General features: G+C 34.4%; 1 protein-coding gene across 1 annotated transcript in view; it reads left to right on the top strand.

Annotated features, from left to right (window-relative positions):
* PEX7 (peroxisomal biogenesis factor 7) overlaps nucleotides 1-14235 on the top strand; it is an 89821-nt gene that overhangs the window by 27264 nt on the left and 48322 nt on the right. Inside the window, exons 6-8 of the mRNA XM_082731084.1 lie at nucleotides 1887-1993; nucleotides 3654-3767; nucleotides 5273-5328. Coding sequence (XP_082587210.1) covers nucleotides 1887-1993; nucleotides 3654-3767; nucleotides 5273-5328 — 277 coding nt within the window. The remainder of the gene's footprint in view (nucleotides 1-1886; nucleotides 1994-3653; nucleotides 3768-5272; nucleotides 5329-14235) is intronic.

Genomic DNA, 14235 nt, shown 5'->3' with positions numbered 1-14235 from the left:
GTTTTTATGGTTTTAAAAAGTTAAGGCATACAAAATGTTTAGACCACCACCTGGTATAAAATAAACACTCGATAAATATTGGCCATTATTCACAGCATTCTGAATAGGAGTGGGAATGACTTCTAATCATGGGTATGCTTTCTTATTTTTTTCAAGTATATTATCTCATTTAAACTTGATAAGGTAAATATTTTATCACAGGTAAGGAAACTGAGGTTCAGGTAAGTTAAGGAACTTGATTAAATATCAACAGGTACAAAATGATTGAGCTAGATTAGGACTAGGCCCCAGAACTCTGGAGCCCACATTCTTAACCTCTACATTTACCACCGACAATTTAATGCTTATCTTTCTTAAACAACTTCCAAAGAAATAGAGAAAAAAAAGCACTATCTAAAATTCCAAATGTAGCTACATGACAATATGATTTAGAATTGGGAATGCAGGAAAATATATGTAATTAAGCAAAGGATAATTTAAAATTTTAGTATTATCGTATACCATATATAAAGGTATCTGTTTGTGCCAGAGACCATGCTAAGTGCCAGAAACTCTTTTACACTATATGCTTGTACAACCCTGAATGCAGGCATTCTGTTGCTTTTTTAGAAATGAGGAATCAGTTTCAGAGTTATTATATAACTTGTGCAGGGTCACACAGCTACTAAACAGAATTTCAGACCCTAACTGCCATCACACCGTAGACCATGTTCTTACATCCAACAGTACCAGCTTACTCTCAGCATCACTGCCTGTTTCTAGTTGACTGTGATGTTAATACATATATATATCCTGAGTTTTATTCATCAGGTCATTTTGTTGTCTTCTTTTAATTTATAAAGATCAAAGGCAAACAGCATATAAAACATTTAATGAGGTAACTGTGAAGCTAAGCAATGTGAACCATTTTTGTAATAATGCAAGATATAATCCCCAAACTTTTCAACTTGTTTTTTCCAAGGAGAGAAATATACCTCTGGCTGGCCTGTTAAAATGTAGTAAACATAAACACAAAGATGAAAAATTCTCGGGGCGCCTGGGTGGCTCAGTGGGTTAAAGCCTCTGCCTTCGGCTCAGGTCATGATCCCAGGGTCCTGGGATCGAGCCCCGCATCGGGCTCTCTGCTCGGCAGGGAACCTGCTTCCTCCTTCTCTCTCTCTGCCTGCCTCTCAGCCTACTTGTAATCTCTGCCTGTCAAATAAATAAATAAAATCTTTAAAAAAAAAAAAAGATGAAAAATTCTCTATTTTGACTTGGTAGACTGCCCACATTTAACAATAAAATTGTTAGCATTCGGTTTCTTATAGACTAGAAACCGATGATTTTCAGGACATTTTTCCTGTCCTGAAGAGAAATGCACTATGTGTTTTTGTGTGTATATAGTCATAACTGTCCTTGTTTCAGTGTGAAATTCAGATTTTCCTGCTTTGAGTAGATGTATAAACATTGTTGTAACACATTACTTTTTGTAGTTCCTCACTTTTAGTAGTTCCTATACATTATTATAGTTAAAATCAATGATGTAAAATCATGGGGCACGTGGGTGGCATAGTCAGTCAAACCTCCGATTTTTGGTTTCGGCTCAGGTAGTGATCTCAGGGCCATGAGATCAAACCCCACATTGGGCTTCCGCCTCACTGCGGAGTCTGCTGGAGATTCTCTCTCATTCTCCCTCTGCCATTCCCACTCATGTGGAATGGCTTTCACTCTTTCTCTAAGTCTTCAAAAAACAAAACAAACAAAACCAATATATATATATAATATATAAATGGTAGTAACCTCCCAGCAAACCAATGTATTTTCCCTTAATTTATCATCATGAGTACAGTGTCACTAAGCATCCAAGTGGTGTAATGGAAAGTGATCAAGTCTTCATCTCTCACCAGGTGATCAAACTCTGAGAATCTGGGATGTGAAGTCAACAGGAGTCAGAATTGTGGTTCCTGCACATCAGGCAGAAATTTTGAGCTGTGACTGGTGTAAATACAATGAGGTACCCTCCTATCTGGATCTGTCCCTTGCTGCTGAGCCCTTCTTTTTGTTGAAATGTTCTGGATTTTATTTTCTCTTCCTTTATGTGGACTTTGGTAGTGTTTATGGACCATTAAGTTGAATTCAGTCCCTTTCAATTCTAATTGATGATTGTGAGTGACCTGCATTAGCATTAATTGGATTTAAGTGCACATGAAACAGGCAGAGTAAGAAATAGAAATTCTCAAAGTTCAACAGTGCAGGCTTACTTGCTTATTTGGGAAGCTGCTTTACAGTTTATTTACTTTTTTTTTTTTTATTGCTCTTAACCCCACCAATTTGTATCGTCTGCTTGCATTTCTCATTCACTTTGCTGGTTAGGCTGCTGAACTATTTGTAATTTGATTTTTAGTTTGATGGTCTACCAGTTTTGTTTGTTTGTTTGTTTTTTAAAGTTTTTTTTTTTTTATTTATTTGGCAGACATCACAAGTAGGCAGAGAGGCAGGCAGAGAGAGAGGGGGAAGCAAGCTTCCTGCTGAGCAGAGAGCCTGATGCGGGGCTCGACCCCAGGACCCTGAGATCATGACCTGAGCTGAAGGCAGAGGACTAACCCACTGAGCCACCCAGGTGCCCCGGTCTACCAGTTTTTTAAAAAATTTTGTTTGATCTTCCCATATAAGCCTAACCAAACTTCATGCTTCTGTAGATAACAGTGTCTATTTTTACCTCTTTGCAAAGCTTTAGTTAACCACATGAGCATATGAATTCAGAATAGAAATGGATTGAATGTGTGTTGAGATACTATTTATATACCTGAGGTGGTCTGTTGCCTGGGACAGACAGGTAAAACATACTCCTTGTTTCTTCTCACTTTTCAATTAACTAAAGGAAGTTAAGAGAGCATTTTATTGGCAGAGTTCTTTGAAAAGAAATAAAATCGATTAAAAGAAAAGAGAGTACATATTCAATAATAATACCTGATCTAAATAACCATTTCATTGCTGATAACTGCATTTCAAATCTCTGTCATCATAAATGAGTTTTCCATCTGGAAAATGAATTGTGGACTATATATGTTATACTTTGGGGAATTCTAAAAAAGGCTGATACATAATTGAGAGTTGTTAAAATTGTTTTTGTTTTAAATTATTGAAATTTTCCCTCCCATGAGCTTATGCTTAAACCTAGCACATTCAGACAATGAATTACTACCCCGGTTGACATGGGAGGGGGCTGACTGTGGGCCCAGCACTTGGCCTGTTCAGCTAGGAACTGTGGTTCACTGAGAGCTCTAGATAGAGGGATTTGTAAAACCTGACCAGATAGGAGACTCATCACTATTTACAGAGGTTCTCAGATAGGATTAGATATTGTATTAAGACATGGCCCATGAGAGTGGGAAACAATGATTGAATTAGATTTAGAAAAGCATAGAAATCAAATTGGTACCCTTTCCTTTTCCCCCATATTCCTCAGTTAACAGGCCTCTTGCCTTTTAAAGCCTGGTAAAGCCTCACAATACACTCAAGAGGAAGGTGGGCTCATTTGAGGGGTGTAATTTTTAACCCCTTATATACTTACTGATACTACTACAAGTAGATTGGAGAACCCACAGTGCCATTTGAGACTGCACATTGTTCTGTCCTGTGCACTGCTCACTGTTCTCTGAATTTTTTTGCAGAATTTGCTTGTGACAGGGGCTGTGGATTGTAGTTTGAGAGGCTGGGACCTGAGGAATGTACGACAGCCAGTGTTTGAACTTCTTGGTCATACCTATGCTATTAGGAGAGTGAAAGTAAGTGTTTTTCTTTTATTTTTACCTGTGGAGTAGAAATAAAAACATAATGAAGTATATAGAAAACATGTTTAGGAGTTGGGGTTATGGGTGCTTTTTGTGCATATTTCTGTTAGCCAGTTGGTGATGAACAATGAAAGCTAAAATTAGGTAAAAATATTTGAATAATTGTTGAATGAATTGGGACAATGTAGACGATCAGTGCTTAAGCTTAAATAGAAAATTTTTTTTCATTCTGTTCTTTCCATTCTACTACTATTCCTTTTTGTGTGTTTTTAACTATGGTAATTTGCTTTTAGTATTCTTCGTAATTTCCGATTCAGTGGTTGAAACTACAGAGAGGTTTCTTTTCTCTAACATGGTAATAAGTATGAATGTTCACAACATTTGGGGTATAGAAAATTTTCCACTCTGCCAACAGCAGACAATGAGATGAAGGTAACTTTTTTCTACCACTTCTGAGAAATGGGCCTGGTTCTAAGGGGACTTACATTAGCTTCCTAGCATTTATTGGTGGGTTTTGCTAAGTCACTGTGGAAAACATCTTATTAAGTGACATCTCTCAATTTCATTCTTTGTTTTGTTATACTAAGGGTAAAGAAGTATTTTATTCATCTTTTAAATAAGTCACTGAGTTATTCCTATTTCAGAAATTCTGACTTTTCAGTTAAATTAATATTTAAAATTTTACTGGTTGTAACTCAGCATGTGACACCTGGTGCCATGTCGTTGTTTTAATGGCACACGGGTTATAGTAGTTGAAAGATATTTTCAGTATTTATTTCATGGTGTTTTTGAGAATGAAATTGGGTAATTTACTGAAAGTATTTTGCAAACTATAAAGCATATTTGAATGTAGTTATATGTATGTATATAACCACTAAAGTACTGGGAAGAAAAAAAAACTAAAGAAATATAATTACAAAGGGCAGCCTATTAAGGTATGTTGATTACTTATCTAAAAGATATTTATCTTTAAATTTGCAGTTTTTGTTCTTGATATCCTTTGCATTAATTATGATATACCAATAACATAAAAATTCTTTTAAAGGTGTTTTTATTTGACAATTGATAAATTGATACTTGTGCATATAGCAATTGTAGTTATGTATTCATAAAATTGGTAAATTATATTATTACATATTGTATGATCACTTAACTCCCTTAAATTCTTAGGAGTCATTTTTGGATAGACATTGCAAAATTGTATTTAATTTTTCCAGAAGGGCAACACTTTGGGAATATTTTATTCTAAAAAGTGCTAAAAAGCTTGAGGAATGACTTTTCTTTGGAGAATATAAAAGTAAATTTGTTTCCTACAGCTGATGCTCAAAATGCCAGAAGATTTTTGCCTTAAATTAAAGCATATAAGGTTTGGGGAAACGTAATTTTAAGCAACAGTCCTGATTAAACTTTATTGTAGTGCTCATGCGAATAACCTTATGAAGTAGCATGTTACAATTACAGCTAACTTTAAAAAGTTTTGTTTTGTTTTGTTTTTGTAGTTTTCACCATTTCATGCTTCTGTTCTGGCCTCTTGCTCCTATGATTTCACTGTAAGGTACAGTAGATTTTGATAAGTTTCATTGTGAAATACCAAGTAGCATCTTTTCAACTTTTATGAAAAACAATGTTTTTATTATAGTAATCTGAAAATAATCTGAGCTGAGCACATTTGAATATTTGCACTGGGATTAATATTACATTTTTTCTGTTTTTATGATCTGGCCCTGTACATAAATTCTTTGCTATTTAAAGGTAGCTTGTCTGTTCTGCTTAAAAGCCTTTTTTCCTGATATCTATTCCTGTAGTAACTTTTCACACAATAGGCTGCATAGCCAGTACTTTTTAAACTTAGAATTTAAAAATTGTGAAATTCCATGTCTTCAGGTCTAATTATATGAATCTTAAGCCTGAGATTGTTATAGTTGAAAAAAACTAGCAAGGCTATTATTATGTTTGTGACTATATATAGATGAGTGTGTGTATTTATACGTGTGTGTACATCCACAGCTATGTATGAATATATATGTGTGTGTGTGCATCTCTATCCTTATATCCCAGTTCCAATCCCACACTGCACAGGATTTATTCTATTTTTTTCTCCTTTTCCAGATGTGTAACTCCTAATTCCCATGTACATAATACATTAACTTACTTGCGAACCCTAGAATGCTCAGAAAGTAGTTTTAGAATTGTGGAGCCATTCCTCTCTGAAACAGAGTTATACTAATTAGAGTTCATGTTTGTTTAGCGCTTTTTCCCTCCTAGTCCAAATACATGTTTTAAAGGTTATCTGGGTTAATTCTGTTCCCCTCCCATCAGTGTGGCTGTGTCATTCTTTGGAAACACAGTTTGATTCATTTGCTTCTGTTTGTAGTCAATTTTAGGGTTTTCTACCATCCTCATTAATTTTGTCTATTTTCCTGAGCAGACAAAACAGTAACATGGTTCCAAAGTCAAGTATATTCAAAAAGAGCTATTTCCTCTATTCTTTCCAATCCATTCTGTAGGGTCCTTCACCCTATAATAATCTATATTACTCAGATAAGTAGACAATGTCTATTTTCTTATTTCCCCCTTTCTTATACAAAAATGGAGTGCTCTGGATATTCTCTTCAATTTTACTTTTTTTCATATAAAATATATCCAGGAAATCACTTTATGTCAATTCATAGAGATACTTCTCATTCTTATAATACTCCATTATGTGGATGTACCATAGTTTATTCAACTACTCTCCTACATATGGGAATTTAGCTTGTCCTCAAATATTTTGTAAATAAACAATGTATAGTGGATAATAACCTTGTATGTATGTATGTGCACATTATTAGAGAACTAACTTCAGAGTATATTCCTAGAAGTGAGATTGCTGAATTAAAATTTTAGTAAGCCTACATATAGTTTTGTTAGATAGCACCAAATTCCCACCAAAAGGAATGTATCGATTTCCATTCCAAGCAGCAGTGTTTGATAATACCTGTTTCTCTACCATCTAAAGATCATTGATTCCTTAGGGTTTGCCAAGTACCTGATCTGCAAAGAAAGATGGTCATGTATCTTCAATTTCAATTCTTATGCTTCTGGTTGATTTCTCTAATTGCATTGGCAGATACCGCTATTAAAGTGCTCAATAGTGTTATAATGTCTAATTCTATATTCATGAAAGTGCCTTTAATGTTCCCTTGTTAAAAGTAAGGTGTTGGCTTTAAGTGAAAGTACAGTTGACTCTCAAACACGCAGGGTTATGCGTGCCGACCCCTGCATAACTTTTGACTCCCCCAAAATTTAGCTCATAGCCTGCTGTTGACCAGAAACCTCACCTATAATGTAAACAGTTGATTAACATATATTTTGCACGTCATATGTATCATATACTGTATTCTTAAAGTAAGCTAGAGAAAAGAAAATATTCTTAAGAAAATCATAAGAAAGGGATACCTGGGTGGCTCAGCAGTTAAGTATCTGCCTTCTGCTCAGGTCATGATCCCAGGGTCCTAGGATTGAGCCCTGAATCTGGTTCCCTACTTTTCTGGGACCTGCTTTTCCCTCTGCCTCACTCCTTTCTCTTGCTTTCTCTCTCTGTCAAATAAATAAGTAAAATCTTGAAAAATAAATAAATAAAATTACAGATGAATGAATATTTAAAAAAAAAGGAAAATCATAAGGAAGAAAAAAATGCATTTGCAGTACTATATGTATATTTACTGGGGAAAAAAAAAAAAAAACTACGTGTAAGTGACCCCACACAGTCCAAACTTGTGTTGTTTAAGTCATGCTGAGAAAGTGTGCTCAATTCTTGTTTTCTTGAGTCTTTTTTCAAGTTGGGAATGTATGTTAAGTTTTGTCAAAGACTTTTTCAGCATCTCTGGAAATGATCATGATTTTTCTTCTTAGAGCTATTAAGGAATTTTTAATGAATTGAACTAGCCTTGCCTTCCTGGACTAAATCTCTCTTGATCTTTGTGTATTATTTTCTTATATAGTATTGAATTTGGTCTGCTCATATATATATATTTTTTAAAGATTTTATTTATTTATTTGACAGACAGAGATCACAAGTAGGCAGAGAAGCAGGCAGGGAGAGAGGAAGGGAAGCAGGCCCCCTGCGGAGCAGAGAGCCCGATGTGGGTCTCGATCCCAGGACCCTGAGATCATGACCTGAGCCGAAGGCAGCGGCTTAACCCACTGAGCCACCCAGGCGCCCTGGTCTGCTCATATTTTATTCAGATTTTTGCATTAGTATTCAAAGGTGATATTGGTCTACAGCTTCCTTTTTTCCTTTCATTCTTTTTTTTTGATTTATGTATCAGAGTGTTACTTGTCTCATAAAAAAGAATTAAGAAGTTTTCCTAGTTTTCAGAATTCTGGAACAATTTATACAGCATTGAGGCTATTTGGTCTTTGAAGCCTTGGTTGAATTCCCCGGTGGAACCATCCAGGCATGGTTCTTTTTGTGGAGTACTTTCCTGATGCCTGTATTTCTTGTTTGAAAATTGGTCTATTTAAACTTTTCATCTCTAATGGGATCAGTTTTGGAAATTATCCTTATAGATTTTTAAATTTATTTGTTACAAATGTCTATTAAATAGTATCATGATTTTTTAATTTCTCCTGTTTCAATGGTTATTTCACTTTTATTTCTGACTTTGTATGTTTGTGATTTTTGCTTAAGTTATTTAATGGTATGTATTTTGTTATTAACAAATATTAATAATAACAGATATTAACAAATAATAAATAATAACAAATAACAAAATATTAACAAAATATGTATTTTGTTATTTTTCTCCAGCAAATAAGATTTTGGTTTATTAATTGAACTATTTTTTTCTATTCATGACTTAATTAATTACTCCTTTTATCTTTATTATTTCCTTCTTGTTACTCTCTTCTGGCTTATCTTGTTCTTTTTTTGACTTTAGAGCCAGGAATATATTTTTATTCTTTCATTTTGTTAATAAAGTTTTTAAGGCTATGAATTTTCTTCTAGTTACTATTTCAGTTCTAGCCCATATATTCTGATACATAATGTTTCATTATCATTTTTTTAAAAGATTTTATTTTATTTGAGAGAGAGAGAGCATGAAAGGAGAGAGGTCAGTGGGAGAAGCAGATTCCCTGCTGAGCAGGGAGCCTGATGTGGGACACTATCCCGGGACTCCAGGATCTTGACCTGAGCTGAAGGTAGTCGTGCAACCAACTGAGCCACCCAGGCGCCCTTCATTATCATTTCTAAAAGATTTGTAACTTCTGTTTGTATTTTCCCTCTCTTCCAAGAGTTGTTTAATAGGAAGCTATTTAATTTCCAGATGAAAGGGCTTTTTAATTTCTAAAAATTTGTTAATTTGTTAATTTATAGTTTTATTGCATTGTGAATTGAGAATACAATTTTTAGTCATTGTTTTATAGAACATACTGATTTTGAGGGGACCTAATAAATTATCAATGTTTGTGAATGTTTCATAAGCAATTAAGAAGAAGGTATATTCTGTATTATCATGCTGTAAAGTCAAATATGTAACATAAGCTCTACTGATTGTTGTTTAGATTTTCTGTATCCTGTTTTATTTTTTTGTCCACTTAATTTGTTTTGTACTGAAAATGGATGTTAAAAGTATTATCAGTGGACTTCTATCTGTCTCCCTGCAACCCTTGTAGTTTTGATTTCATAAAGGTAGATAGTGTAGTCTGTTATTTGGTGCATAGATATTTATAACGGCCATTTAGTGAATTGAGACTTTAGCATCAAAGAGAATCCTTCTTTATCACAGTTGATCCTTTTCAAAAGCTTTAGTTGTGCTTTGTCTCTTACCTGTTTCACTGCCCCTGCTTTCATAGTGTTTCCAGGTACATTTTTTTCCCATACCTTCATTTTTAGCTTTTTTGAAGCATTTTGGTTTTGGTATGTCTTTTATATAGAACATATGTTTGGGTCTTGCTAGGTGAACTAAATAAAAAGTCTTTTTAAGTAATAGTCAAGTTTAACTTATCCATATTTTTTGATGAAAACATGTTTGGTATCAAGTCTGTTATATCATTTTATGTGGTGACTGTTATGTGTCTTATGTTTGACTTGCTGTTTCTGAATGTGATGTATTTTGGTTGTGATTTGAAGGTTTATTTTGTTCTTTTATTTAAATTTTTGTAATATTTAGGTCAGTTTTTATTTGTACTAGTGGTTGCCTTTGGTATTTTAAATTTTCTAATACCTTTAGTCCCCTGTTTTAAAAAAATGTAACCATTATCTGACTCATGAGTTTTTAACACCTACTTATTGCATGTACAACAAGCAGTGAATTCACTCTACTTTCCTTTTTATCTCCTTCCTTTTGTCCATCAAATTTTGAGTTATTTTATTTATACTTTGTCAAACCTTGCAACGATTAACATAAATTATTTTCCACTCTCATTTTCACATTTGGTTTAGTCTTAGATATATGATTAAATATATTAAATATTCATCATCAATCTTTTTGCTGAAATTTCCCCATCATGTCTTAGTTTGATGAAGTTTATCTTCTAGTAGATTCCTTAAGAAGAGCTGATGGTTCAGAATTCTAAGGAGCTCTTGCAGGTTTAAAACTGTTTCTCTATAGCCTTGCCCTTCAAGTGTAGCTGAATAGAAACTCTTTGATTTACATTTCTGGAGCTTTTTGAAAATGCTACATTTTTTCTGCCTTGCTTTCTGTCTTGTTTTTGGGAATTCCAATGCCAGTCTAATTCTTTTGTCCTTGTAAGTTATTTGATCTTTTTTCCCTGGGGATGCTGATTGTTGCAATTCAGTTTTCCCTGCTATAGATTAAAGTGTCCAGTTAGGATGACAGCTGAAACATGAGAGATGGCGCATTTTGATTGTTTTCTTTTTCTTTTTTTTACCTGTAATTAGAATTTCACGTGTGTTGGAAGTTTGAGTTTTGTATAGGTTGGTTTTTTTGTTTTTTTGGTTTTCTTCAGAGATGGAGAGAGAGTGAGTTCACACATGTGAGCTGAGGTAGATGGAGGGGGGAGAGAGAGGGTCTCAAGCAGGCTCCATACCCAGCATGGAGCCTGTCAAGGGGCTTGTTCTCACAACACTGAGATCAAGACCTGAGCTGAAATCAAGAGTTAGGTATTTAACCGACTGAACCATCCAGGCACCCCAAGTTTTGTGTAGTTTTATTTGCTCTTCTTCTTTCGTATTAGTTTTTCTGTGAAGATGCACTAGGAGTTTTGGATTTGTATGGCCTCACAGCCTCAACTACCCAGAATTCTTCTCTCCTTTATTTCTGAGTCAGTAATTGATATGGCAGAAGCCATATAACTTTGTTTCTGTGGAATGTACTGTGGAATAGAATTATTTACAACAATGCCTTGGGAGAAATTGCATGCCCTAATTTGTTTTTATAAAAAAATCCAATACAAGCATGCAGATAAACTGGGAAACATAATCACACTGAGGCTTCCAAATATCAATTAAAGGGGTGCCATAACCAGTTTTTTTTAATAGCCCATATAAAACTTCTGGCATGGGAGCCAAAGAATGGCAACATGGCAGACAGGAAGAAAACTTGGCAGTTGCTTGCCATCCACCCCAAACTTTTCCAAACTGGAATTGTGGAACTAGATTATTGGCTAGAGGTTTGGTCTATAAATATGGATTAGAAGATCATTAACTTACTGACAGATCAGTCCATAAGAATGAATACATTTAGAGAAAGAAGAGCAAAAAGCAGGAGAGAATTACTGTTGAAATAAAGAAAGGACCAGCCCACTTAACAAGGAGAGCATGCAGTATGTCATGGAAGTATCAGGAGAGGATTTCAGCCAGATGTGTATGGCCAGTGATATGAGATCCTTTGGATGGGGTGAGCAGGATGAAGAGTTGAACTTTCAGTTTTCTCTCTTTATGTGGTGTCACTTTTGGGTTCAAAAGGGATTCTGGATATAGAATCTAGCCCTTGGATTTCAAAGACCTTTCTGGTGTTTTGAAACTGATCACTGGAGACTTGACCAAATGAGATGGGGCATTAATCTTTTGATCTCATTTTAGTGTCTTTAAGAATTTTAATTGGGTCTTTCTGGTTTCGAGGTATTACTAAGAGGCATATTAAATCCATTTCTGTCCGGTTTTTAATTAAAGGGAAAACCTAGTAACTTACCTATACTTTCTTTTCAGAACTGTTATCATGTTCTTAATCCTACTGGCCATGCCCCATTTTATCTATATCCTTAAGTATCTTTGAGGACCCTGTTGGGAAATGCCTTTTTTTTGTAGATGTAAATTTATTTCAGAAGTATTTGTTAAGACTGGACTTTTGAATGCAAACTGTAGTATTCCAGAGTCTTGTAGGTAGCTAAACGTCTTAAAAAATCATCGCAATTTGAGGCTCACAGTCTTACTTTTTCATTTCTAAGAATTAGGTTTTGCTTTTTTCTTGAACCCTGAGCAAGACTGGAGATTGGGGGATAGATGTTTCATGCTTTTCGGGAGAGGAATGGCTTTAGTGACATGCTGCAAGGTCAGAAGCGTCATTGCTGTATTTGTAAGCATTTGGAAAAAGTGAAATTATAGTGAGTAATAAGAGATCCTTAACATATAACTGAAAAAAAACATTTAATGCAGTTTTCCCATATAACTTCGAGTCCAGGTTTCTTCATGTGTAAAATGGAATTAATAATATCTCTCCTCACAAATTGAGTATAAGAATTACAGAAAAAGACCTGCTTGAAATTACTGTGCTAATTTTTCACTGTCTCAACCTTTGCTTCTCTTCTCAAGACACCTCACCAACCTTATTCACTAAAAGGCCTTTTATATTTCTTTAAAAAAAAAAACTGTAGTGATCAAGCACAAATTATCTCAATTCCCACTGCAAGCCTGAGGATTGATCTAAATCTGTACCTATCCATTTCTCTGCTACCATTGGGCATGAGAGCTCTTAACCCCATATGCTCTTGTTTTCAGGACTCCATGAAATCACCCCCTTTTCCCTCCTCTATCATTGTTCTCTAATTCCCTAATTTCCCCCTCACCCTGTAACTTATTCCTTTATCTGCTTTTAACTTCTCTTGGATATTTCTCTTTCCTTCCCAGCCAAGCTTTTAGTGTCCCTTAAGCCTCCACTCACCAGGGCCATTTTAAGATTTTTCATGGGAATATTATTCCTAGTCAAGCCTAAAGCCTGGAATTCTTTTTTCCTCCTCCCTGCAAAACTGGTCATCATTTTCTCAGTACAAAGTGAAGTAAAAAATTTAAATCAAATTCCATCACAGGCAGTATGTAGAAGCAGCATCTTCTTTTTACCAGAAATAGAATTTTAGTTTTAACCTACATTATGGCTACTTTACTACACTACCTTCATACTAAATATAACTGGAGGTTATTAATTATTTCAGTATAGTACTACCAAAGACTTTCTTATGAGAAAGTAGAAAAAGAAAACAAAATAATTTTTTAAAATTTCATTTTTGAATATATGTACTGTATTTTGTAATTCTCAAAACGTGCTGAGAATACAACTTTAACTACAGTAATGCCTTGTGTGAGTTTAGTTCTCATTATTTGTGTGTGATGACCATGCATTGGAAAGGTCAGAAGAGATATGTTTTTGGTAGATTTTTTTTAATCCCATGTGATATGAGTTGAATTTATCCTCTGAAGAATTTTAAATCTCATTGGATTCATGATGTTTTTAGTGTCAGAAAACTCATTTTAGTAAAAAGAAAAAGATTAAAGACAAAAGACCAATAATAACCTGTCCAATCTTCAGCACTGATAATTATACAGATACTACCTCTAGATTTTGGATGGCCAGTTTCTTATAACATAAGCTCTTCAAATATAAGTTTTCATTTACTTGTCCATTTTTATATTTTGTCTAGCTTTTTTAGCCTTTAAGATTTTATTTTAACATATTTTATATTGTTTGCATGATGTCAAAAGTGACAATGTTAAGGACATTTTAGTATTAAAAAATTCAAGTTTCATAGTTTCGTTTTATGTCATTATCATATCTAATAGAAATGCTTTAAGTTCTTTACCTGTGTAGTAGTTCATTATGTTTCACAGAGTAAGTAATAAAAATCTAAAAATTCATGTGTAACATAGCACTTGAAATTAGTTTGTTTAGATTAAATAAAAGTTCCAATCTTATGAAAAATATCAAAACTCCCTTTAGCTGATGGGCAATACACTCTATAAAATTACACATCAGTTCTGGGGTGCCTGATGGCTCAGTTAGTTAAGTGTCTGCCTTTGGCTCAGGTCATGATCCCAGGATTCTGGGATTGAATCCCACATCGGGCTCCCTGCTCAGGTCTACCTGCTCAGTGGGGAGCCAGCTTCTCCCTCTCCCTCTGCCTGCCACTACCCCATTTGTGCGCACTCTTTCTCTCTCTCTCTCTATTATATATATATATATATATATATATATATATATATATATATATATACATTTATAATAAAATGTATTAAAAAATACAC

This window comes from Mustela nivalis, assembly GCF_964662115.1.
Source record: "Mustela nivalis genome assembly, chromosome: 5".
Lineage (NCBI taxonomy): Eukaryota > Metazoa > Chordata > Mammalia > Carnivora > Mustelidae > Mustela > Mustela nivalis.
The sequence above is the reverse complement of the archived record's forward strand: the minus strand, read 5'-3'. Positions and strand labels throughout refer to the sequence as shown.